The sequence below is a fragment of the Antechinus flavipes genome, chromosome 1 (genome assembly GCF_016432865.1).
Source record: "Antechinus flavipes isolate AdamAnt ecotype Samford, QLD, Australia chromosome 1, AdamAnt_v2, whole genome shotgun sequence".
NCBI classification, from domain to species: Eukaryota; Metazoa; Chordata; class Mammalia; order Dasyuromorphia; family Dasyuridae; genus Antechinus; species Antechinus flavipes.
In genome coordinates, this window is record NC_067398.1 from 331,918,741 (window position 1) to 331,944,623 (window position 25,883).

The window sequence follows — 25,883 nt, forward strand, 5'->3', positions numbered from 1 at the left end:
CTTAATACTTCCTGGCTGTGTGACCTTGGGCAAGTCACTTAACCCCATTTGTCTCAGAAAAAAAGAGGTGGGGGGAGATTCTGGAGGCAAGGAAGCCTTTACTATCTTTTTCAGATAATAAGAATTTTTTGAGAGGGAGGGGAAGGGGTTGTTTTTAATTCAGCTAGATTAGTGCTACCAGTAAAATTAATTGCAGGAAGGATCAACACTAGAAATTGAAATATATTTTATTTTGAACATGTCAATAAGTGTGTGTACTGATAATTGATAAAATGGTTGAAATTATTATATAGTATTGAAGTATGTGTGATTACAGTCCTTGCTATATGTATATCCTAGAAAGAAATACTTTTGACCCAGTAACTATGTGATAATTCTTAAGGCACTTAATTTCTAAGTGTCTTATACAGCTCTTAGTTTCTCAGTTATAGATGCATCACAAATCTTCATAGACGGTGAAGGGGGTTTCTTATCTCTCAGATCTGTCCTGTCTCAATTCCCCCCTCCTCCTCCAGGTAAAAACCAAAAACTACCAGTTATTTATTATGTATTATAGCTTTAAACTTAGATGATTTTTTGGGGGGGGGGATTGCATTATTGAAATAAAGTCACAAAGAAGACGTATTAAATAGCCCCATTTGTATGTTGTTATTCCTTGTAAGAGGAATAAAAATAAGCTGTATGCAACATGTATGTGTTCCCTAATATGTTTTGGGAAAGTTAATTGCAACCTGTGTGGTTCAGGGATTTAGTGAAAGAAGAGGAAGAACAGTTGATGGAAGAAAGGAAAAAGAGAAAGGACGACAAGAAAAGGAAGGAAGCTGCTCAAAAGAAGGTAATGTGTGTTTAAATATCAACATATAATTTTTTTTAATGCAAATTGCTTCACCTCCAAGATTTATTGCATTATAACTGCAAAAGGGTGCTCTTTCCATTGCACCACCTTGCTTAATTAAGAAAAGAAAATGAAGTCAAGATAACCTATTAGAAAGCTGTTACAATAGTCATTTCAGGATTTAAAGGAACCTCAATTGTTACTTAGTCTAACCCATTCCCCCAAAAGCATACATACCTTTTACAAAATACTAGACATACAATCATAATCCAAAATGCTGACTTTATCAACTTGTGCATTTCATACAGGCATAATTGATAGTTGGAAGGTACTTACCACGTTTTGCCAAAGATTCTTGGGCAAAATAAATATTGTAGAAACATAAATAATTTCCTTCATTATTGCTCATTGCTGACAAGGAATACAGAATGAAAAAAATACAGATTTGGGAAGTGAGCATCTGGCTAGAATGGGTGTATAGAATGGGATTTGGATTTCTGGATCACAGCAGAAAATATAGGGATGAGACTGTCTACTGATGGTTAATTCATTAACCTGATGTCTTACAGATAATCAAAAGGTTTTTAATTCAAAAAGGATATGAGACTAGGCCCTTGGAAGAGATAGCTTATATATATCCATCAAGCCAGATACTATAAATGACTACAGTAAAAGTTGAAAAATAGCGGTTGAGATATCCAAAGATCACATGAGACAATACAAAAGAAAGAGCATAAACACTCAAAATTTAGGTAGTAAAGCAAGAGAAATTGGAGATCCTAATACTAGGAAATAAATTTGACTTCATAAGTCTTATTGAGAATTGTTTATGTGAACCCCATGATTGGATATGACTGTATAGATATGCCTTATAGCAAAAATAAAACAAAGCTATTTAGTTAAGGGAGCAGAGTGAAATATTAAAAAGTAATTCTCAGGTAAGAAAGTCTGGAAACTAGAGGAATGAATGAAGCATATGAAACCATTTGATTGAAGGTCAATGAAAGAAGAAAGAGAAGTCGTTTTGTGATTGGGTTTTCCTGCAGACCACCGGGACAAAAAGAGATAATACATAAAAAAATTTTAAAGTATATCAAAGACTTACCACAGAGAGAAGCAGGCCATGGTAGTAATGAGGCATATCAATTGTCCAATAATTTTTGGCGTTTTCAATATGTTCCAAGAAGAACCTTCTTGACTTGCTTTAATGATATTTAATCTTTCAAAAAGTTGAGGGACTAAAAAGAGAAATTCTATTATGCAGATGGTTATATTATTATTATACAGTGAAAGACTAGTTGCTAGGCTAAATATGGTGGGAACCTGGGAAAGAACTGATAACTCCCTGCTGTGTTTGTAATAGAGGAGAAAAAAAATCTAAGCGTCCTAGATTTAGGGAATGCAAATTTCAAAATTTTCAGAGGAAAGATTTCATGTATTTCATGGTCTAAAAGTCTACTGAAGAAATGGGAGATCTTAAGAATAACATTCCGAAGAAAAGGAGTGAAAATAAATCCAATGAGGAGAAAAAGTGGAACTGTCTAAAGAGACTGTGAACAGGTAACTCATGAATCAGATTAGATTTTTTTTTTTTTTTTTTTTTTTTTTTTTAATGCTTAAGATAGAAGTTTGGCCAGATAGTGGAACATGAATATGTTTAAAAACATGGTTCTTTAAAATCAGTGTTTAAGATGACAGCTGAGAATTAATTGATGATGGTAAGGACACTATGGAGAACAAAGGAGAATTTTGTTGTTGTTTTGTTTACAAAGCTGCATTGACGTTTCCTAGCCTGGGAATTCCCTATACTTATGAATTCACTAGCCCAGACTCTATCCCATTTTAGAGATGCGGGGGAGGGGAGGAAAAAATCAAAGAAATAGAAACACTTTGGAGAGGTGGGTGAAAGGAAGGGGAATTTAGAGAAGAGGCAGAGGTATTCATTTCTTACATTGCTTCTGATTTCTTTGCCAAGAAGAATGAATTTTGCATTGGAAATGACAAAACAAAAATGATTAGCATGGTTTTGATATTCATGATAAATAAAAGGTAGTTTAAAAATCATCTAGTTATCCTTGATTAATTCAAGCCACTTTGTGTAGATAAAGTACCTACTTGAATATGGAAAAAACTGGCAGGATTTTCTGAGCCATTATCAATATTTGAAAGACCTTGGAAATGGGTAAAATTCCACAGGATTAGAAAATGATAAATCTTGGTACAGTTTTCAAAAAAGGAAAGAAAACCAAATTTACACACTAGTCTAATGAGATTGACTTCAATTCTCTGAAAATTTTACAAGGGCAAGTGAAAGACAGCATGGTTTCATCCAGAACAGGACATATCAAGCTAACTTTATTTCCTTTTTAGTTAAGAGTTTCTAAACTGATAGATGAAGGAAATGTTATAAATATGGCTTAGCTAGATTCTAAGATAGCTTTTAATAAAGTATCTTATAATGTACGTAAAAGTATAAATGGCATTTTCATCATTTCTTCAAATGATACTATACTGGGAGGGACAAATTAGCATAGTGATAGGATCCAAAAAAATCTTTAACAAGCTAGAACATTTTGCTGAATCTTTAAGTTGAAACTTGGTGGAAGAATAAGTGAAAAGTCACATTTGAATTTTTTTTTAAAAATCAATGTGTCAAGTACAGGATGGGAGACATATGGCTAGATTGGAACTTGAGAAAGATTGGGAGTGGGGGGCTTAGTGGACTACAAGTTAAGTATGAAGCAATAACAAGTCATTGCAGTCAAAAAAGCTAATTAGATCTTGGATAGCATTCAGAGAGGCATACCTTCTGGGGAAAAAAAAAAAAAGGAGGTGATAATCTCTCTAAATTCATCTCAAGTTTTGCAATCAGTTCTGGCCTCCATAGTTTAAGAACACTGATGAGCTATAGAATATCCAGAGAAGGGCAATCTGAATGTTGAAGGACCTTGAGTCCTTTTCACATACAGGTAAATTGAAGGATTTGGGAATATTTAATCTGAAGAAGAGAAAAGGTAAGGGCCATAATAGCTATCTATGATTAAGAGATTTTTTTCTGGAAGGGGATTTCTCCAGACTTTATTTGGCTTTCTCCAGAGGGAAATAGCAATTCCATAATTTTAAATATCTAACCCTTGAACTAGACAAATTTCTCCTTTTAAGTTCATTAAATATAAGTAATACAGTACTATAGCAATGAGAAAAGCTAACTCCAACTATTTTCAAGTCAGGGAATTTTATAGGTCAGCCAGTAAAAAAAAAATAAAACTTTCTTTTTTTAAACAAAATGTTAGCTTTCTACTCATTGAATCTGTATGTTATAAAAGTCCTATCGTGTTTTGCCCATTTTTAATATTAGGTTTATAATTTGTAAAGATTTTACAAAGTTGCTTTAAATATTCTTACATTATGATATTTGCTTATATGTATACCATATCTGTTGGTATTGTTTTATTTAGATATTGTTATTTGAGTTAATATTTTTATAATTAATTGAAGTTTTACTGGACCAAAAGTTTATCTAATGTAGAAGCCTTTGGTGCATTTTTCAATTCATTTTGGTCAGTTATAAAGTTTGAAAAGTTATGGAATTTGTTATCTTTGTCTTTCACAAATGTCAGGAGTCAAAATGGCCTAAGAAGCCTTTCAAGTATGAACTTATAAATAATCTGTGTCTTCTTATCTGCATTGCTTGATAGAATACCTTGCCCATTTTGAATAAATATTTTATTGGTGTTAATTTGTAAAGTACTTTTGACCTAGATTTTTTAATGTGTCTAGACTACAGATTCTGGAATAGCAACTTATTTGTGGGTGAGATACTTATTAGAAGACTAAATATTTGGGGGTCTAGAAGTATGGACATTTTTACATCTACATAGGATTTTCTTTGTAAGTCTACTTAGGTAGTAGTTAAGCTACTAATGTTAAGTTGAGTATGTTTAGTTGTTTTCTTGTCTCTGAATGTGGTAAGATGTAATAAGTAGTGATGATTAGAAAAATCACTGCTACTATTTAAAAGGTTTTGATTCCAACCTACAGTATCATATGAAGATGCTTATCAGCACATGCTGAATTTTATGATCCCATTATATTATGTTGATGCTAACTTTAAAAATGGAATTCATTTTTATGAGCTCATATACTGTTCTATACAGACTCTTTAATTTTATCCTTTTCTCCTTTTAGAGATAGCTGGCATTTAATAAACACAAAATAATAGCTCCGAACAGTTTGAACATGAAATAGAGGAGAAGTTGAATGACAGTAAAAAAAGAAATCCTTTAAATAAATATGCTTTAGAGACCTTTAAACTTAAAGCACTGATAAAGTACAATTTCTTATAAAAATTAAGACCTTGATTTTAAAGAAATTTTTAGGCTAGAATATTTATCATGGTATAATAGAGTTTGGGGATAGAAGTCAGAAGACCTTGTTGATCATTCTAGCTTCTCATTTTACTAGGCTATTTGACTTTGGACAAATTGCTTAATCTCTCTGAGCATCTGTTTTTTCATCTTTAAAATATGAGGGCTGTACTAAACAATATTAAGATCCCTCAAAACGCTGGTCGAGAAGCATCTATTAATTGCTTACTGTATGCTAGGCACTGTGCTAAACTAAGGATTTAAAAAAAAAGTGAAAAAAGAGCAAAAAATAGTCTCTGCCCTGAAAGAAAACAGCATGTAAATAAATAGATATATAAAATTTTATTTTTTTATGTATGTTACTAGAAGGAGAGAGAGAATGGAAGACAAACTGGAAAGAGATGGCATTAGCAGCTAGGAGATGGGATCTGATGCTTTTTAATTCTGATAAATAGCAGTATGGTGAAATGTGATTTTTGTACCTTGGATCTATTTTGTGTTTGTTGAAATGACCAGCCAGACAGAAATAAAGTGAAGGTCTGAGAGCTCTGACTATGGAATTAAGAGGTCATTAAGTGTGGGAGATAATCCTTTGGGCAGATAGGGAACTGAAGTATAATACTAGAGGAGAGCCTCAAAAAGTATCCAATATGCTCAGGTTCTGTTTGACATTTTAGCTGCTTATTCATAAACATGTTTTCACTAATGTGTTAGAATTTTTTAGAGGAAACCTCTGTTTTGTTGTTTTTTTGTTTTGTTTTGTTATTTTTAAAGAAGGTGATTCAAATTAGTATAATGGAAAGAACACTGGGTTTGGAAACTGAGGACCTGAATTTGAATTTCACTTCTGCTATTTGTATAAGCCCCTTAGAAAATGGCAGTTTCAGTTTCCTTATCTGTAAAATGTAGAACATATCTAAACTCCATTATGCTATGTCTAAATTCCATTCTGCTATGAATATATTTGTTCTCTAAAATAAGGCATGCCAATAGAACTTTTTAAGAAAAATACTATTTCATGATTTTAAATACCATGTGCATTATAAAAATAGTAAAATGAGGAAATTTAATAAAAATTATCATTTATAAAAGGTATATATTATATAACTTATATTACTATATAACTATATATTATATACATTCACAAATTATAATAATAGTGAGAAAATACCATTTCGTTTTTAACCATTAATCTTAGGGGGAAGGGTTCCTCCCTAACACATCTGTCATTTTCTTAATAAAAAATTATACTCTCTTTCTTGTTTATTTTTGTAATAATATTAATAGGAAATGGTCAGTATTTAACTCAAAAGAAATTGTGAACCTAGATAACACATAAAAGCATGAAACTAGCTATATACTTTTTGGTTTTCATTTTTTTAAAACAAAGTTCTCTATCAGATTTTACTATGTTTAAGATACCCACGTCCCTCTCTTTGTTAGATCAACATGGAGGTGCAGCTGCCACTGCTCTCCTATATAATATATCTTGATGCTACTCTCAAATAACAATACTAAGCCATATGAGCCAGTGATTGAAACAGTACTATATTTATTATTTGACTGTAAATTGCAAATTATAGCTATCACTTGTGACACTTAGGAAATAAAATTTAACTACTTCTTTGAGTCTTAGTATAGTTAAATTATAGAAAAAAATTAGTTATTTTAATTGATGATTTTGGTTAAGTTGACTTAGAACAACTTTAATTTACACAATGGATTTCTAGGTAATTCTCATTGTGTGGCTTTAGAAGGAAATTTTCTCTTCATGACTATCTGGCAATGATTCTCCTATGATTTCTTTAAAAAAAAAAAACACTTTAAAGGAGTATTTCACGATTAATTAATAATACCTTTTTTATGTTTTATCCCCCATTGTGTCATTAGCCTTAACTCCACTCATAATTTTGCTAATATTTTTATCTCTAAACATTTTACAGTAAAAGCTTATTTGTCTGATGTACATTTTCATATTAATCAACATTCTTAATGTTACTAAAGTGCTATGATAGATTAACTTCTGAATCCTCAAAGGAATATTAAATGATGAACAATATATTTTGTTATGATGCTTAAACAGTTAGGGTTTGTTTTTTTTTTTCTGACAATATATTCATAGATAATAACTAACTAGAATATTTGAACCTATACAACTCATTTCCCAAAAAATTATTTTAATTGAGTAAAGGTATAAACTTCTTCCTCCATGTTTTAACAGTTTGGTACTTAGTATTCAAGGAATAATTAATTCAGATTGTGAATTATTTAGGTTCTTTGCTGATCTTTCCTATTGTCCTTATTAGCACTACCTTTTAGCCACTATAATCCCATTTGGCCCAAAGATTCATGAAATATCAAGGACTCCAAAGAGATGGCCTGGCTACTAGCTGCCAGGATATCATGCTTATCAAGGTCACTCATTATTTTTCCTCACTTTATTATCATCACCCCTCCTCCATCATCTCCAATTCTTTCTCCTTGCCCATATTAATGGCATGGCTTCTCTTGAGTATAATTTGTTCACCATTACAAAAAAGTATAGGAACTCCTGTTTTTGTCACCACTTCTTATTAGTATCCTACTATGTAGGAGATAAAGATTATTAACTAGTCACTAGTTTCAGAAAACTTTGTTGGAGGAAAAATTTAAATGTCCATTCTAACCCTTTCTCAGTTAGAGATTATCAAAAGTATATCTCCATTCTGACCTTCAAGAAGTAAATATACATAGATATTTTGAATAAAGTAGGGTGCTTTTTTTTGTTTTTATGAAACAAGAACTTTAAAATAGATTTAAAAATAGATTTATTTTCATAATTTTAATTTTGCAAATAAATATAACTTTTAATTCCTCTTAAAAGAAATACATGGGACAGCTAGGTAGCACAGTAGATAGAGCACCAGCCCTGAAGTCAGGAGGACCTGAGTTCAAATCTGGTCTCAGACACTAAACACTTCCTAGTTGTGTGACTCTGGGCAAGTCACTTAACCTAATTGCCTCAGTAAAAGAAAAGGAAAAAAAATACATTCATCATTGAAATCTTAAATTGCAGAACTCTTTAGAATTTCTTTAAAAATTTTTTTGATTTAAAGATTTTATTTGTTTTAATAGGCAAAGTAACAAAAATAAAGACTTGGGGACAAAATACTTTTCTTATGCAATTACTCTAAAATCCACATTTTTCATCAGTAAAAGTAGTGCTTGTACAATGATAATCAACATTTTTATCAGAGAAATCCATTTCTTTCTATTTCATATTTACATTGTTTTTTGTTTTTATTTTAGGCCACTGAACAAAAAATCAAAGGTACGTTACTTAAAACTATTGTTTTTTTGTTTTTTTGTTTTAAAAAAACATTGTTTTGTTTCAAATTAAAGTGAGGCTGGTTGTATACTTTTTTTAAATTATGAAAAAAAAATAGTCAGGGATTTTTATTCTTTAACTGTTGATCTACTGAAACAAATAAAATAAAAATCAGATAAGATAAATTATTAATTTTCCTGATAGATGTTACTTTGGCCGCTCCCTCCCCCCACCTTGTTTGTTACTGATTTTTTCTAAATGTCCTACTGTACCTAAATTATGAACATCCCTGATAAGTAAAAGACAAATAACACATTCTTGAGCAGGTGATTTTGAAGACTATGAATAATTAAAACCACTCATTAGTAATAATGAGGAACCAGGCCTTTATGGATTAGGTGGCATAATAGATAGAACACTGGATCTGGAACCAAAAAAGACCTAACTTCAATTCCAGTCTTAGACATTTATTTAGCTGTGTGACCCTGAGGAAGTCATTTAACCTCTATTTGCCTCAGTTTTCCCAGCTGTGAAAAAGAGATAATAATAGCACATTAACAGAATTGTTGTGAACTTCAATTGAAATAATAATTTTAAACTCTTTAGCACATTGTTTGATACATATAGGCAATGGATAAATATTTTAAATGCTATTCTCTTCCCTTTCCCCACTTAATCAAAAGCTAAAATTATAAAATATTAAATGAAGTGTGGTTTCCATCAATTTTAAAAATAGTTCTGTGGCATAATAGCAAGACAAGTAGAGGACCTGGGACCAAATTCTCACTTTGCCATTTACTGCTTGTATCGTTATGAATAAGCCACTTCATTTTTCTTGTCCTCAGTTCCCTCATCTGTAAATGAAAGATTTGGGTTTGATGCCTTCCTTTCCAGATTTTTATCTATTATTCTATGATCCCATTTAACCTCTAAGGTCCTTTATGTTTAGAAATTTATTTTTATATTATGAACTTACTTGATTATCAACAGATATTTCAGTATGCTAAATAGAAAGACATATAAAAAACTTAAACGTCTGTCATTTATTTTGTTTTGAAAGAAGTATATTATTAATAATTGTTAAATTTAACAAGGTAGCAACAAAAGTTATTTATGTCTTTGCATGCCATTTTTTGTTCTGTGCATTTAAAAATTGTTTATTGATGCTTCTTTTTTTTCTTTTTTTGCATATATTACTACCCATTGACTTACTATGCCAAACCCTGTAAATGAGAAAGACCTTTTCCCCACATACATACTTCTAACAAATATGTATAGTGTGTATATGTATAATGCTGTGTTGTTAATAATCCTCATTCATATCCTCAACTTCATTATTTCTTTCAAGAGGTGGGAGGTATGTTTCTTCATCAGTCTTTTTAAGTCTTACATGTTGCTTAGCATTCCTAGATCTTTCAGAATTTTTTCATGTTACTGTTGTCATTACATAAATTGTTCTTCCTATTAATTTATCTTTTTTTTTAAACAATTACTGTTCTGTTTTCTCAATGAGTCACAGTCTTCCTATGTTTCTCTGAATCTGTTATCTTTGTCTTTTCTTATGGAATGATAATATTTCATTCCATTGCATTCATATACCACATTCTGTTTAGTCATTCCCCAATTGGTGGACATCCTTTTTTATTTTTTTCAGGTTCCTTGCTACAAAAAGTAGCAAAAAAAAAAAAATGCTGTTATAAATGTTTTTGTACATATAGCTCTTTTCTCTCTATCCTTGCATTCCTTGGGTTAGATACATAATATTTTCACTGGGTCAAAGGATAGATATAGTTTTTGAAAAATGAAAACAGTAGCTTTCAAAACTTATCCAAATAAGATAGATAAGATTTTTCTTAAAATAAAATTTGAAAAAATTTGGTTACAGAAAAGTAGAAAATCTTTTGTGGAAATAAAATAAATGTAGATGTAATTAGAAGAGAAATAATTAATTGATGGAAAATTGAATAACTAATTTTTCCATGAAGAGTCTAATATTTAAAATATAAAATTGCTACAGATGAGACAGCAGGAACTATTTTCCAATAAGTTGTCTAAGGAACTTTCTACGTCAAGATTTATAGTCCTATAGATTATAAACTAAAATTATGATATAGTGCTTTGGCTACATAACAGGAGCACTGGAATTAAAAGTCAGGGGACCTAGGTTCAGGACCTTCCTTTGGCTCTTCCGAGTACCTAGGGTAGGTCACTTTATACTTCCTTAAAATTTTACATTGTGTTACTATATAATGCTATGAAAATGTGCCATATTATTATTATAGAAACACATTGATAAATGAAATTAAATTATGGCAAATTAAAGTTCACAATTACCTTTCATAAGTGCTTCAACATATTAGAATTAACAGGAACTTCGAAGGAAGGTCTTAATTTCTTAAACCCTTGTTTGGAAATTAAACTTTTAACTTTAAATAAAATTGGGTTTACTTGAAAAATAGTTTCTACAAATTTTAAGAAATAATTATTACATACACAGTAACTGAGCTTTTGCATTTCTACTTGAATAATTACAAAGATGTTAATATAAGAATTAAGGAGGTGTAGATGATGAAGAAAAATAATTGCATAATTCTGTGAGACCTACAGTTGATTATAGACTTAGTATGAAATTAAGGTAGTGATTTTTTTAAAAGAGATAAAGTCAACAGATATTTATTGAGCAAATACTAATCTTTCAAGCTTTGTACCCAAATAAAAAGGCAAAAAAGAAATATGCTTCTTACAAGGAGTTTACATTCTTTCTCAAGGAGAGGCATGATATATATAGGAAGGAGGCTAGATGAGACTTTGACTAGAAGGGATTTGAGTATATTTTAACAGAAATGAAGATTCCTATGAGAGGAAGTGCATCTAAGACATGCAAGGTGGACAGTACAAAGGCACAGAGCTAAAAGATAGACAGCCATGTGTGACAGACAAGACTAATCTGCAGGATGTTTAATGAAGCATACAAAAGGCAGTCATGTATAAAGCTAGGTTGGGGCCACGTTGTAAAGAACCCTAAAAACCAAACAGGAATTTATATTAGATCTCAGAAGCAACAGGAAATCTCTTCAGTTTGAGTATAGAAGGAATATATATTTTAGGAAAATTACTTTGGCAAATTTGTGAAGGAGAGAACAGAAAAACTGGAAGGTGAGATGACTTTATGGAAGGTTAGAAGTGTTTATAGGAGAGGGTGTGTGTGTGTGTGTATGTATGTGTGTGCGCCCGCACCCGTGCATGTGTGTAAATAGTAATTTAGTATGGTAGTGTCCATTGTAGAATTAGGGGTATTCAGAGCAGATTTTAGAGGGAAAGATAATGAGTTTTATTTTGGAGATGTTGATTTTTTTTTTTTTTAGATGACTGCTAGAAATCCAATTTGAAATATCCAATAGCCACTTGGACTGGAATTCCTGAGAGAAATTTGGAAGTCATTTGCATAGAAATAATAATCAAATCCATGGTAGTTGATAAGATCACCAAGGAAGAGAACCCAGAACAGAACTTTGGTTATACCAACAGTTGGGGACTTGTTTTGGATGCTGAGCTGGTAAAGGAGATTAAATAAGTATGATTAGTAAGGTAGGAAGACAACCAGGAGAACTAGAATGATGTTAACTAAGAAAAAAACATCAGATTTGGTAACTAAAATTATTGGTAGGTTGGTGAGAGAGTTTTAGTTGAGTGATGAAGTTAGAAAACAAACTGAAAAGCTTTGAAGAGTGAGTATAATCAGAATTAGATGAGCAGATAAGAAAAAAAATAGACTAGGAACATAGGGAACAGAATCCTCTGAAGACATGACCTTGGAACAAACAATCTAAGACATACTTTTTATAGGTTGTTGGGACTGTCTTAAAATGCAGTTTCAAGATGTCCCATCTGGCATTGTTCCCTTCTTCCTTCAGTAACTTAATTCCCTATAATAATAAATAAATAAATATACATACACACACACACACACACACACACACACACACACACATATTTTATATACATATATATAACTTTTCTTTTTTTTTATTAATACCTTTTTATTTACATTATATGCATGGGTAATTTTACAGCATTGATAGTTGCCAAACCTTTTGTTGCAATTTTTCCCCTTCTTCCCCCCACCCTCTCCCCTAGATGGCGGGATGGCCAATACATGTTAAGTATGTATAACTTCTCTTTTAAGCTTTTGAGAAACTTGTTAACACATGCTTCTTTCTATTCTATATGGCTTCCTTTTGTTTTCCTCATAGTCCCATTTAGTACTTTATGGTGCATAAAGTACTTTTTACAAAAACTCTGGAAGGTAAGTAGTATAAGTAACTTTCCCATTTTATCATTGGGAAACTGAGGCTCATAGAAGAGAAGAGACTTGACCAGAGTTACCTAGCTAGTAAATGTTGGACTTGAATTAAAGCAATATCTCTTGATTCCAAAACCACTGCTCCTCTCTAATCCCCCAAGAATTTACCTGAAATTCCCACCCAAGAATAGTGATTTAATAACTCTATGATTCCCCTGCCTTGCCATATAGTATTTTTATATTACATGGAGGGTGCCATGTAAATGAAGAACTCCATGGAAATAGGCTTCTAATTCTTAGAAACTCTTTATCCTTATAGGAGAGATGCTAATTTGGATGTCTTCTTTACTACCAAACTATTAACACATAGTTATTATCATTCAGGAAGTTGTAAATAGCCCCATAAAATGAGTAGTAGCTTTCTACTAACTCCTAAAACATCTCACTTCTTGGCTCTAGGTGAGCATTTAGTTTCTTGAGAGTATAGACCAGGAATTTCCAGTTGAGGGACCTTAACCATTTGCTCATATACCTAGGGAAATTTTATCTGGCTAGTGTATAGAGAAACCATAGGCTATATATAACTGTAGATCTTTTAATCACTTGATCAGTACACTATTTCCTGGCTTACCCATTCTATAAACATGAGCCAAAATCATGTCAACTTTTAGAAGTATTTTTTTCTGGAGCAGATATTTTATTTCATGTATTTAGGGTACTCAACTTCTGAAGGATTAGAGAAATTCTGGTTTTACTGACCTGAACATCAAATGTTATATTTTCTTTTGATCTAATTGAAGCATAGAAAGGTGGGAATTAATGCAAATTGGAGTAAGCAGAACCAGGAAAACAATACAATAACTACAAATATGTAAATGGACAGAGAAACAACAAAACCACTGAAAATGAATCCTGTGATTCACTAAATTATAGTATCAATCTACATCAGAATTCAAAATCCTCCTTCTGCACAGTAGGGAAGATCAATATCTTCAAGAATTTCTCTGAATGCAAGCATGTCTTACAATATTGTCATCTGCTTCTGCCCTAAGTTACTATTACTACTTTGATGAGAAGAGGAAAATAATAGCATACATTCCCTTTCTGCACTGTGAGAAAAGGCACAGGGGGATGAAAAGGAAGTGCTAGAGGACAAGGAATGGGGTGCAACCAACTTGCTTTTTTATAGGTTTGTAGCTGGGTTAGCTAATTCTTACTGAGCCAATAAATAAGCATTCCTTTGTATTCTGTTAGCAGGCAGCCTGTAACAATTGCTGCCAAACTATAGCTGTAATCTTAACAGGTATCAAAGGGATTGATCAGATATTTCTGATTCTCCTCTTCTCCCCACTTTACATTGGTATGGTGCCTAGGGACGTGTGCCCAGCTCTTTTTATCTGTAAATTCATGTTGTCTATATTTCCTATACTACTTTGACTTCATATTTAGGGTTCAAATTTTGTTTTGTTTAAAGATTTTATTGATGCCTTCTGTCTTTCCAACACTTTTCTTTTTCTTCAAAACCCTGCCTCCTCTTCATGGAACTTTCTGACAAAGAAAAGCATCCAATAGAATGACCTTGTTTGACAAGCTGAATATTCTGTCATAGTAGTCTCATACTTTTCTGTCATTAGAGGGCAGTATATCAAATTATTTGTTTTCTGGTACCCAACAATGTTTTTTCATTTATCTGAAGTTCAACTTTCTTTTAGGAATCTTTTAATTTATATTGTTATAATCATTTATAGTTGGCTTGGTTTTCTTAATTGTTCTACATTGTTTAATTCAAATCTCTCTTGTTCTTCTTATTTCCTTAGTCTTTATTTTGATAATTCAGTAAGAGTAGTTGAATACAGCCATTTGATCAAGGAAATTAACTTTTCTATATTAAAAATGACTTCCCTAATTAAAGATTATCTTTACAAAAAACAACAGTAACTATATATTTATATGCGTGTATATGTGTGTAATTTTCCTTTTGTTATTTTCTAAGGGCTTGTTCTAAATTAAAGAAATCAATAGACCCAACCCTGAGAAAATTATTTTGATCCTTATTCTGAGAACTTATTTTTAGCAATATCGCCTTTTGTCAGCTGCTTTTATATTGCTGCCACTTTTCTTTAACCAGAAAAGTAAAAATATAATATGAAGAATTTTATTCATGAGGGAGAAAAAAGCAATTAGAAACATCTTTTTTTTTATCCATATGCACTTCTTTTTAAAATAATTTTTTTAAAACTATTGAAATGGTTTGCCTGAACTTTATAAAATTATGACAATGACTTTATATTCTATAAGCTTATATCAAACATGCAAGAGGAAAAAAGACTAAGGGGACACAATTCTTGCCTCCAACAATCATCCTTCCCACTTGTTCCCTCATGTCTAATTAGACATTAGCATACAAATGTCTAATTAATTAGGTGCAATAGTACCTATTGCTTTCTCCCCAAGATAGCAAGCAGTCCAATATACATGTACAATCATATTAAACATATTTCTACATCAGTTGTGTTGTAAAAGAAGCATCAGAGTAAAAGGGAGAAACCAGGAGAAAGGGAAAAAAAAGTGAAAAAGTGTAAAATAATATGCTTCAATCTGCATCAGACTCCATAGTTCTTTTTCTGGGTGTGGATAGCATTTTTCATCATGAGTATTTTGGAATTGTCTTAAATCATTGTATTGCTAAGAAGAGCTAAGTCTGTCAAAATTGATCATCATACAATGTTACTGTTACTAAGTGCAATGTTCTCTTGGTTCTGTTCACTTCACTAAGCATCACTTTATAACAAGCCTTTATCAAGCACCTATATCCTAATTTTCTCCTCCATGTGCCTGTCCTTCAAATACTTGATGATAGCTATTATGTTTCCCCATAAATCTTTTTTTCTCTCAGTTAGACATACTCTGTTCAACTAATTCTCATATAAAATGGATTCAAGACCCTTCTTCCTCCTGGTTGCCCACGTCTGAACATTTTCCATTTAGTCAGAACCATACACCTAGAACTGAAAACAGTATTGTATATGTGTTATGATTAGGGGAGAGGACAATAGGGCTCTTATCTTTCTACTCCAGTTACTTTCCTAGTCCGTCTTAATTCAACCAAAGATTGTATTAGCTCATGAAACACTTTTATGAGAGCACAGGACAAAGCAAAAATCCCTAGGGTCTTTTTTTGGAAGTCTCCTGCCAGGCTCACTCATTTACAAGTATTTGAGTCTAGTCATATATCATTCTGCATGTACCTGATTATGTTATCATCACATTCCTATCTTTTCATCTTTTCTACAAGAATGGTATGAAATACTTTGTCAGAAGCTTTGTAAAAATCTAAGTAAACGTTATTCACAACATTCCCTTTATTTACTCAGGTCCTGCCAAAAAAAAAGGAAATTAGGTCAGTCTGACATGACCTGTGCTTAAAGAATTGCTCATCAGAATTGTAACTTTATATTGATCTCTGCCCACAGAAGTGAAGATCATATGAGCCCATCTCTCTGCTTAGAATGTCTGAATAGAAAGTAATGGAGAAGCAGCAGGGATGATAGGTTCATCTTCTTGCTCAATAGGAAGCAAAGAGGAAAAAACTAAAATCAAAAGTAGAGACCTCAGAAGATCTATTTGAATCCCAGTTTATTCCTTTTTATAATCAGATAATGTTCTCTTAGAAGGTATCCTTTTGTTGATAATCTGATCCTTCTTATCAGTTTCTCATGCATGGTAAAGAAGTATTTTATTTACACTGAAAATATTTTCAGCAAATTTAGATTTTAAACTGTAACAGAAAGTCACATCTTCAAGCCAGTCAGTTCCTCATTTTGTATGACAGTTTTGACTCAAGGACATTTTTCTCTATTTGTGATAGAAAATGACTACTCTCAGTCTGTGACCCTTTTAGTCATACAACTGTACTGGTTGATGCAAGTAAGAGAGGATTCCTTCTCCTACTGGTGTAAAGGTTTCATTTATTAACTTTGAGATGCCAAAGATGGTTGAACTGAGAAGGCTTTGTAATATTAGAGCGTTGACCAAATACCTGCTACCCATTTCTTTTTTATTTTTTCTACTACACATTTCTAAATGGATGTCTCAGACTTCTTAACTCTTTGGAAGCAAATGGAACTCATTACCTTCCCTCCTTTAAACTTTACTATTTCTGTGAAGACATTATAATTTTTCTAATCACCTAGGTTTCCAGTATTAGTGGATTTTTTTCCCTTTTCCTTATTTATGTCTGGAATATATTCCTTCATTCTGCTTACAAAGGTACCACCCTAGTACATAGAAGATTGTATCACTTCTTACTTGGACTTTGGTAATATACTCCTTTTTTTTTTTCTTTTTTTCTTTTTGCTGAGGCAATTGGGATTAAGTGATTTGCCCAGGGTCACACAGCTAGGAAGTGTTAAGTGTTTGAGACTAGATTTGAACTAAAGTCCTCCTGACTTCAGGGCCGATGCTGTATCCACTGCGCCACCTAGCTGCCCCATAATATATTCCTAATTGGACTTCCTCTCTAATTCATCCTCCCCAGAATTGGCAAAATAATTATCCTCATAAAATACATAACTCTTCTGCATAAATTGCATTTATTTCACAGGATTCAAATCATTCAGCAAGTACTTGTTAAGCATTCATCATGTGTCTATCACTATGCTAAACCCGAGAATAAAAGGGGGAGGGGGAGATAATCTGCCCTCAAGGAACTCATAAACTAAAGAAAAGAGAGAACATATAAACAACTATGTATTTAGAAGGTATATAAATAGTAAGTTTTATGTAGAGGGAAGATACTAGTATTAAGGAGTCTGAAGAAAGGCATCTTCAGCTCTTTTTACAGTGTCAAGGAATTAGAAATTGAATGGATGCCCATCAGTTGGCGAATGGATCAATAGTGGTATCTGAATGTAGTAGAATACTATTGTTCTATAAGAAATGATGAGCAGGCTGATTTCAAAAAATTCTGGAAAGACTTAGATGAAGTGATGTTGAGTGAAGTAAGCAGAACCAGGAGAACCTTGTACACAACAACAGCAAGATTATGTAATGATCAACTATGATAGATTTAGCTCTTCTCAGCAATCTAGTAATCCAACACAATTTCAGTAGACTTGGACTGGAACATGCCGTCCTCATCCAGAGAGAACTATGGAAACTGAATGCAGAACAAAGCATACTATTTCCACTTTAATTTTTTTTTTCTTTCTTATGGTTTTTCCCTTTTGTTCTTATTTTTCTTACACAACATGATTAATATGGAACTATGTTTAAAATGATTGTACATGTATAACCTATACCAGATTGCTTGGTGTCTTGGAAAGGGCAGAGATAAAAGGAGGGAGAAAACAGTTTGGAACTCAAAATCTTATAAAAACAAGTTTTAAAACTATCTTTGCAGGTATTGGAAAAAATAAAATACTATTAAATGGGAGGAGGAGAGAGTTTTTTGCAGAAGGAAGGCTGTTTTTTCTGAGACTTGAAAGAAGCCCAGGGAAACCAAGAAGAACAGTTGAAGAGGGAGAAAATTCTAGGCATGGGGAGAGCCAGTGAAAAGGACCAGAGTGAAGAGATGTGTTCTCTTATCCAAGGTTTAAAGCAAGGAGTGTGATGGTGTTGAATTGTGGAATACATGGGAATAAATAAGGTGTAAAGACTGGAAAAGTAGGAAGTCAGGATATGAAAGACTGAATGTCAGGGAATTTTATATTTGCTCTTGGATATAAGGAACTACTATAGTTTATTTGGTAAGATGGTAGTTTGATAACAATTTGTATTTTTAAAAGATCACATTACTCTCCTAATGAAAAATGAACTGGTATAGGGAGAGATTTAAGGCATGGAAACCAACTAATCAGCTTTTGCTGTGATGATAAGAGCTTCCATTAGAGTGGTGGCCATATTGAAGGAGAGAAGAAGGTGTATACCAGATATTTCAAAGATTGAATCCAGTTATTTGGAAACAGATTGGATATAGGGAATGTGAGAGAGTGAAGAATTGAGGTTGGGACCCAACTTGTGAACCTGTTATACTGAAACGTTGTTGATACCCTAAATGGTAATAAGCAAGTTAAAAGGGTTTTGAGAAAAATGTAATGAATTCAGTTTTGAACATGTTGAGTAGAAGGTTCCTAGTTCAAGATGTCTAATTGGCAGTTGAAGATGTGAGACTGGAGGTCAACAGAGAAGTTAGGGCTGGATGAGTAGATCTGAGAATTATTAGCACAGAAATGATCATTTAAATAACCATGTGAAATAATGTAGAGAGAAATGAAGGCTTGAGAAAAAGTATAATTAATATAGGATATATATAAGATATACATCGTTCTAAGACTTTGAATGTTGATTGTTTAGAGAGGGTCTTGATTCAGACATTAAAAAATAAGTCAAACGTATAACTAAGCCGGGAAAGTAAGAGAAACTGAAGGCCTTTTTTTGTCGTTTATATTTAATTCCCTCAAGTTAACCTTTATACAGTTAATCCATAGCCTTAAGGAAGGTTATAGCTGTAGAAGGCTAAAAGAAATTCAGGGATGTCAACATTCAAGTACTTTTTGAAGGAAAAGTTAATTCAGGTGACATCGTGTGTATATATGTTGGGGACATGTGGTAGAGTGGGCAGTGAAGGTAGTGGCAAAGTGTTGTTAATAAATTGAAAATCCAGAAATATTGTGATTTCTTCTTAGTTGGTCTCTTCTTTATTTTCTCTTTGTTTAAGGATAGAATTCAGAGCTGAAAGAGATCTCTTGAATCTTAAATCTAGAACCATAGGACCTCAGTCCCTATAACACACTTCTCATTTCACAGATGACTAAAGTGAAGCCTAAGGAGATTGTTACTTTTTCAAGGTTTATATAAGTGTCAGAAGTAGGATTTTAATCTAGATCCTCTCAGTCTAGAGCCTGATGAAGAACCTTATGATCTAATTTGACTCTTATTTTACATAAAAAGAAGCTGAGGTAAGATTCTGAATGAAGAGTGACCTCCACATACTCCTACAATTAGTAGTAATTAGTGATAGAGATGAAGTTAGAATCAATCCATGCCTCCTGATTCCTCTTGTGATACTCTTTTCCATTCTAATGTTATCTCTAATCCATTTTATATTTTCCTGCTGAACTAATTTTTCCTAATACTACTTAAATCATGGCAATCTTTTGTCAAAAAGCCAGTATTGGGTGATTTTTTTTTTCTTAAATCTAACAAGATAATTTATGTAGAGTGAAAATCCAAAGGGATAGAACTCCATCTAGACTTCAAAAAACTCTTAAGGCTTCTCATAATCAATCCCTAATCACAATTTATAATTTTTTTAAAGGAAATAATATGTAGGGGACAGCTAGGTGGCACAATGGATAGAGCACCAGCTCTGAATTCAGAAGGACCTGAGTTCAAATATGACCTCAGACATTTCCTAGCTGTGTGACCTTGGGCAAGTCACTTAACCCCCAATTGTCTCAGCAAAAAAAAAAAAAAAAAGAAAGAAAGAAAGAATATGTAGTTTCAGAATTGAGTAAAAATTCTGTTAGCAGTTTTGAACTGAGTCTCAGTATGTGTTGATGCATTGATGATTTTAGTTTAATTGAATCCAAATATAGGTTCTTTAAATATTTTTATTAGAAAAATAAGGAGAAGCAAGGATATCAGAGATGAAGAGAAAAACCAAATTAATATGAGAAACATGAGAAGAGGGATTAAGGAAACTATGAGAAGTTAGTTTGAAAAGATTATTGAATATTTTAACAGGAAAAAGAGCTACCCAAATTGTGTTTTGAAAGCTGCTTGGACTCTTATTCTCAGCATCCAAGGAACATTAACAGTATTCCTCTGTGTGCTAAATATTGGAGGATGAGGAAAAGGGGGATTTTAAAGAAATCTCAGATTCATGGCCATCACAGATATTGCTTAATTTTTTTGATTCCTTTTATTCTCAGCTTCATGAAACAAATCAATTAGACAACCGTGTTGTATATTGTTAAGGGCTATAAGAAAATACGGGACTATTCCTGTCTTGAAGGAGGAGGCACTTAAATCCTGATTAATGATTTCTGTAGAATAGCCATTTTAGCCTTCTTTGTCATTGTGTGTTCTTTTTAAAATTTAGGTTGACATTAATTTTTCTTGAGAATTCATTAGTTCTCTTCTTCCATTTATGATTTAATATTCCTATACATAAGAATCAGTATAGTTCTTTCAGACCAAAAAAAAAATCTCTCACTCACCTGGAATCCTCACTGTCTACAAATAGATTCAGAATGTTCTGGCATTTCATAGTTTCTCTTCTCTGGGATGGCTCAAAGCCATGGAATTTCTTCTTTACCCTCCCACTTTCCCCACTGCCAATGAAGAGTTCCCTCAGAAAGCCTTTTCTGCTGCTCCTTCCCTGGGCCCTCCCTAGATCCCTTCCTTCCTCAAAGCTGTCACTTTGTTTTTCTTTTTGGTCTTCATGTTTTGTCTTACCCAAAGCTCTTGGGACAGAAACAGCCTTTGCTTTGTAGTTTCTTCATTGTCCAGTACGTCCCTTTGTCCATACAGAGTACTTATATGAGTCCTGTTTAACCTCCATTGACTTATTATTTTCTCAGTGTGTAACAGTTTTTGTAGAGGAGTTTTTAACTCCTCTCATTAGGTTGTAAGCCCCTAAGGAAAAGAAACTTTGTTCTTTCTTCTATCCCTATCACCTTGTAAGTTAGACTTTTAGCAAAATGTTTTGAGGGTTTGGGGGAAAATACTAAATAAATGTATATTTAATGTTAGGACTTTGTGAGAGAGTTATATATTTGCTTTAATTTACAATACATTTTGTAAGGGGCGGAGACTTTGTGCTGGAACAACATCTCTCCATAGTATAGAATAGAATTTGGTATGAGGTGATTATATACTAAACCTTGTCCAGGTAGACTAAGACATGAAAGGCTCTTGTTGCCCATGTCTTATTCTGAGAAAGGTCCAAGGTATTCAAAAAGTTTTAAGCAGTTTTAACATTGAATAACTTAGAACTTTGAAACTAAAAACTAAACTGTTTTTGAAGGTATTAAGCTTTAATATTTTAAACCTGCACTAAGACTTTTGGACCTCCTGTACTTAGTTGTGTATATTATGGCATTCCTGCCTTTTTTTTTTTTTTACAGGGTAGAGATGAACAAGTTAATGTAAGTAAGGAAGGTAGACTCTACCTGGGAAAGGAGACCACTTACTCTCTTATATAATAAGAATTATCTTTGATATTTATAGCTATATATATAGCTGTATAGGACATAAGTATGTCAGATATGCTTTTATTTTCATTAATGAGTGTAATTTCAGCCTAATATTTTTTTAAAATGTTAAAACTAGATTAGATTTAAATGTAAATCCCTTTACTTTGTTTTATTGTTTGAAAACTATTTCACTTGAAGCATTCTCTAGTTTGGGCAATTTTTGAAAAAATATTAACTATTAAATTGTGACTTTATAAATTATATCAGGCTGTGCTTTTTGACTTTTCCATTTTAGTAAGCCAAATTTATGCCTAAATTTATTTGAAAAAGCTATTCTTGAAAGCCTAGCATGGACACACAGAGGTTAATGGATCTGCAAATAGTGTAGATGTTTTCCAGATCAGCTTTCTGGACTCAAAGCTGTGGCCATTTTCCCACAGCAAAAATTCTAGCCCTGGATCCTATGTATATCAGCTTGAAAGCCAAGAGTTTCTCTATTTGCCCTTTCAGCATTCCAGAACTGACTTTTTATGACATGCAGGGAAAATTATTATATAATATATCCAATATGCTCATTTTTAACAGAAAGAGAATTTTTATGATAGTGTTGTGTTGTTTGTTTTTAACGAATTTGATTTGCAGGCTGATTTTATTTGAGTAAAACTGCTCTGACTCATTGAAGCAGCTGCCTTTTTTTTTTTTTTTAATTGGAAGGAAGAATTCAAGTCACTAGGCTCCTACTAGTGGAGAAGTTGGCAAGCATTACTTTTCTAGCAGTAAAATGACACCATGCTTCTCCTCCATTTTCTAATGAAATCTGCAGAGTGGGAAAGCAACAGAAGTTGGAAGTTTTTTTGGAATCTCTCCAAGTAAAGTCTCTCTTAACTTACTTTGAGGGCCTTCTCAGGTTTGTGCCTTGTGAAATTGTGTCCTTATTTGATATCATTGTTGTTAATTGTAGGAAAACTCAGTCACCAGTGGATAATGGCCTCTTAGGGAAGTGGTTTAATTTTTGTTGTAGTAGAGCAACAGGAATAATTGGGATTTTTTAAAGGATATAGTTGCATGGTGTTTTGCTTTGTATTTTGTAGGCACTTACTAAATGTTTGAATTGCGTTTGAAAAATATAACTTTTCATCTTACTATTAAGACTACAATCATATAGTATGTTTTATAAACAAGTTACTTTAAAATCCAGTAATTGTTACACATTTTAAACTTTTATCAGCCATCTAGGAAGATTTTTTTAATCCAGAAGACATTGTGAATCACATTAATTGAAAGTTATCTCTGAAATATCTTTTGTATCATTGAGAATATTTTGACTACAGTTGACAATCCTGCTTTAAAAATAATTTGACTCAAATGTCATTTGTGAATTGTGAATTGAAGTTGTAAAAAGTTAGGACTCTTAACTATTAATTTTTTCAAATTGGGAAATTAAAACGTTACTGATTTAGTTGTGAATAATTGGAGGTTTTGAAGTAAAAGTTTTGCTAAAAACAAAAATCTTAATTTTAATAAATTTGTACTAAATCTTGTTCTCATAGTTTAACAACTATTGACAGGTGATTATTATTCTACTTTTTTCCCTTAAAGCATTTTTCTTTTTTTTTTTGGCTATTGTTTTAGAATGAAACTTCATAAGAACCTATCACCTGTTACTTTTTTCATTCTGTTTTCAGTGTCTTAGCAGTTTTTTCTTTGTGGAGTCAATGCCACATAAATTTAAAAGAAGCAATACTAAGCAAAGTTTACATTTATCAACATTTAATCTAAAAATCAATAATCAGTGTATGTTTATGTTACTTTTCCAGGATGTATTTTAAAGCACGATTTTTAGAGAGCTCAATCTAAAATCTTTTTTGTTTATTTTTGGTTTGGGGGTTTGTCTTTTTTCTTGTTTCTTTGGTTTTTTGCAAATGTTAATCACATTCAGATCTATAAAATTTTATTTGGGGATAGTTGAGTGGTGCAGTGGATAGAGCACCAGCCCAGAATTCAGTAGAACCTGAATTCAAATCTGGCCTCAGCCACTTAACACTTCCTAACTGTGTGACCTTGGGCAAATCACTTAATCCCAATTGCCTCAGCAAGAAAAAAAAAATCTAAGTCTATACCATCATTCTATGGATTGGGTATTTCTTAGGGGCAGCTAGATGGTGCAGTGGATAGAGCATCAGCCCTGAAGTCAGAGGACCTGCATTCAAATTTAGTCTCAGACATTTAATACTTCCTAGCTGTGTGACTCTTGGCAAGTCAATCCCAGCAGCCTTGGAATCCTTAGCTTCTTTCAAGATTGAACTGCAGCTATCATCTCCCACTACAAGTTTCTTATCTCCCATTGTTACCTTGTACATGTTATTTAATTCCAGCCCTCCTTGAGGGCAGGAACTGTTTTGTTTTGGGTTTGTGTCTCCAGTGCCTAATAATGTATCCAGGACATCATAAGCACTATACTTATTGAATTTAATTGAACTAGAATTAACTTGACTTAATTGCTTTTCAAACTTTGTTTCTAAACTAAAACATTTTTTCTCCTGCATGTATAGCTTATGTAAAAGTGATTCTTTGAAGGTGAAAAGCATGAGTCTTTTCTGTTGATCTGTTGTCTTAAGTAGACATGTTACTCATGTAACATGTACAGAAATAATTAAGAAATAATTCAGTTCACTGAACCATCTGAAGAATATTAGAAAATACTGATCTCAGCATTGTTTCTTTGTTATACATTTTGTCTTGCTTATGGTCTTTGTCTCTCATTAAAAATAGCCTTAAAAACTCCTTAATGCTCAGATTAATTTCTTAAACATTAATTGGCAGAAAATTTTGTTTCAAATCAAGTGATTTTAAATGCCTATATGACTTTGGTACTTAAGCATATTTCATCAATGCCTTTTGGAAAGTGAGTTTATTTTTTCAAATTCCCTTTAATTTATGTGGTAGAAATACTCATAATTAACTTTCATTTTTGCATTACTTGTTCACAGCAACCTTCGAAGAAATGTAGCACAAGGATTATCATCCCAGTTTTTGTATATGAAGAAACTGAAGCTCCAGGAAGTTAGGTGACTTACTTAGAGTCTCATCTAATGTATGTTAGAATTAGACTTACATTGATAACTCATAAAGTTAGGAGCTTATAAGTGAGATTGCCTCCCTGGAAAATACTATATTTGATCCTATATAGCCATGCTACTAGATTGGATAGTATGCCAATCAGTTAAGTAGATTTACCCTATTTTAAAAAGACAACACAAATGCACACAGGTGTTTTTCAGAGGGATTAGAAATTATCCTAAAAAATACTGAGATATTACAATAAACCCCTGGAATAAAGGCAATAAAGTTGGACTCTTTGCTATGAAAATATTTAAGAGTTATAGATTATTTTTTCAAAGGTTATTTGTCTTTGATTGTAAATTGCTTGTTCATTTTAGTTGTCAGGTAAAACAGTAATTTTCTTGACTCAGTATATTGCAGTGAGAAGTAACTCTTAGAATTGTTTCCACTGAACTATAAACCTTGCTGATAAAATTTTTGTTATTCTTAGTGATGTGGAATAAGTTTCTATATGGATATTATATGGAATATATGTAAGTCTATGATTTTCAAAATTTTTGATTTATTTTGTTTTTATACTAGTTATTTAAATGTGTGTGTGTGTTTGTGTGTGTGTATCTACCAGTCTCATCCCCAAATAGAATAGAATAAATAGTTGAGCAAAATGAATTAGCACAGCATTTCAGTTTTACTGCAGGATGTGGGGACATTAAGCATCAGGTGTGTCTTGAAAACATGCTACTATCTAAAACAGTGGTTATTTTTGCATTGTGGATCCCTTCTTTAAAAAAAAAAAAAAAAAGTATAG

The 25,883-nt window shown here is 32.3% G+C and overlaps 1 protein-coding gene across 9 annotated transcripts in view; it reads left to right on the top strand.

The window, feature by feature from the left end:
- Window positions 1-25,883, top strand: part of TNRC6A (trinucleotide repeat containing adaptor 6A) — a 116,088-nt gene that overhangs the window by 31,967 nt on the left and 58,238 nt on the right. For 8 of the 9 annotated variants that reach the window (XM_051967474.1, XM_051967498.1, XM_051967482.1 and 5 more), the window contains exon 2: window positions 745-835. In XM_051967474.1, the coding sequence (XP_051823434.1) occupies window positions 745-835 (91 nt within the window). Of the gene's footprint in view, window positions 1-744; window positions 836-8,490; window positions 8,513-25,883 lie in introns of all 9 variants that reach the window. The other variant, XM_051967525.1, reaches the window with a different exon arrangement.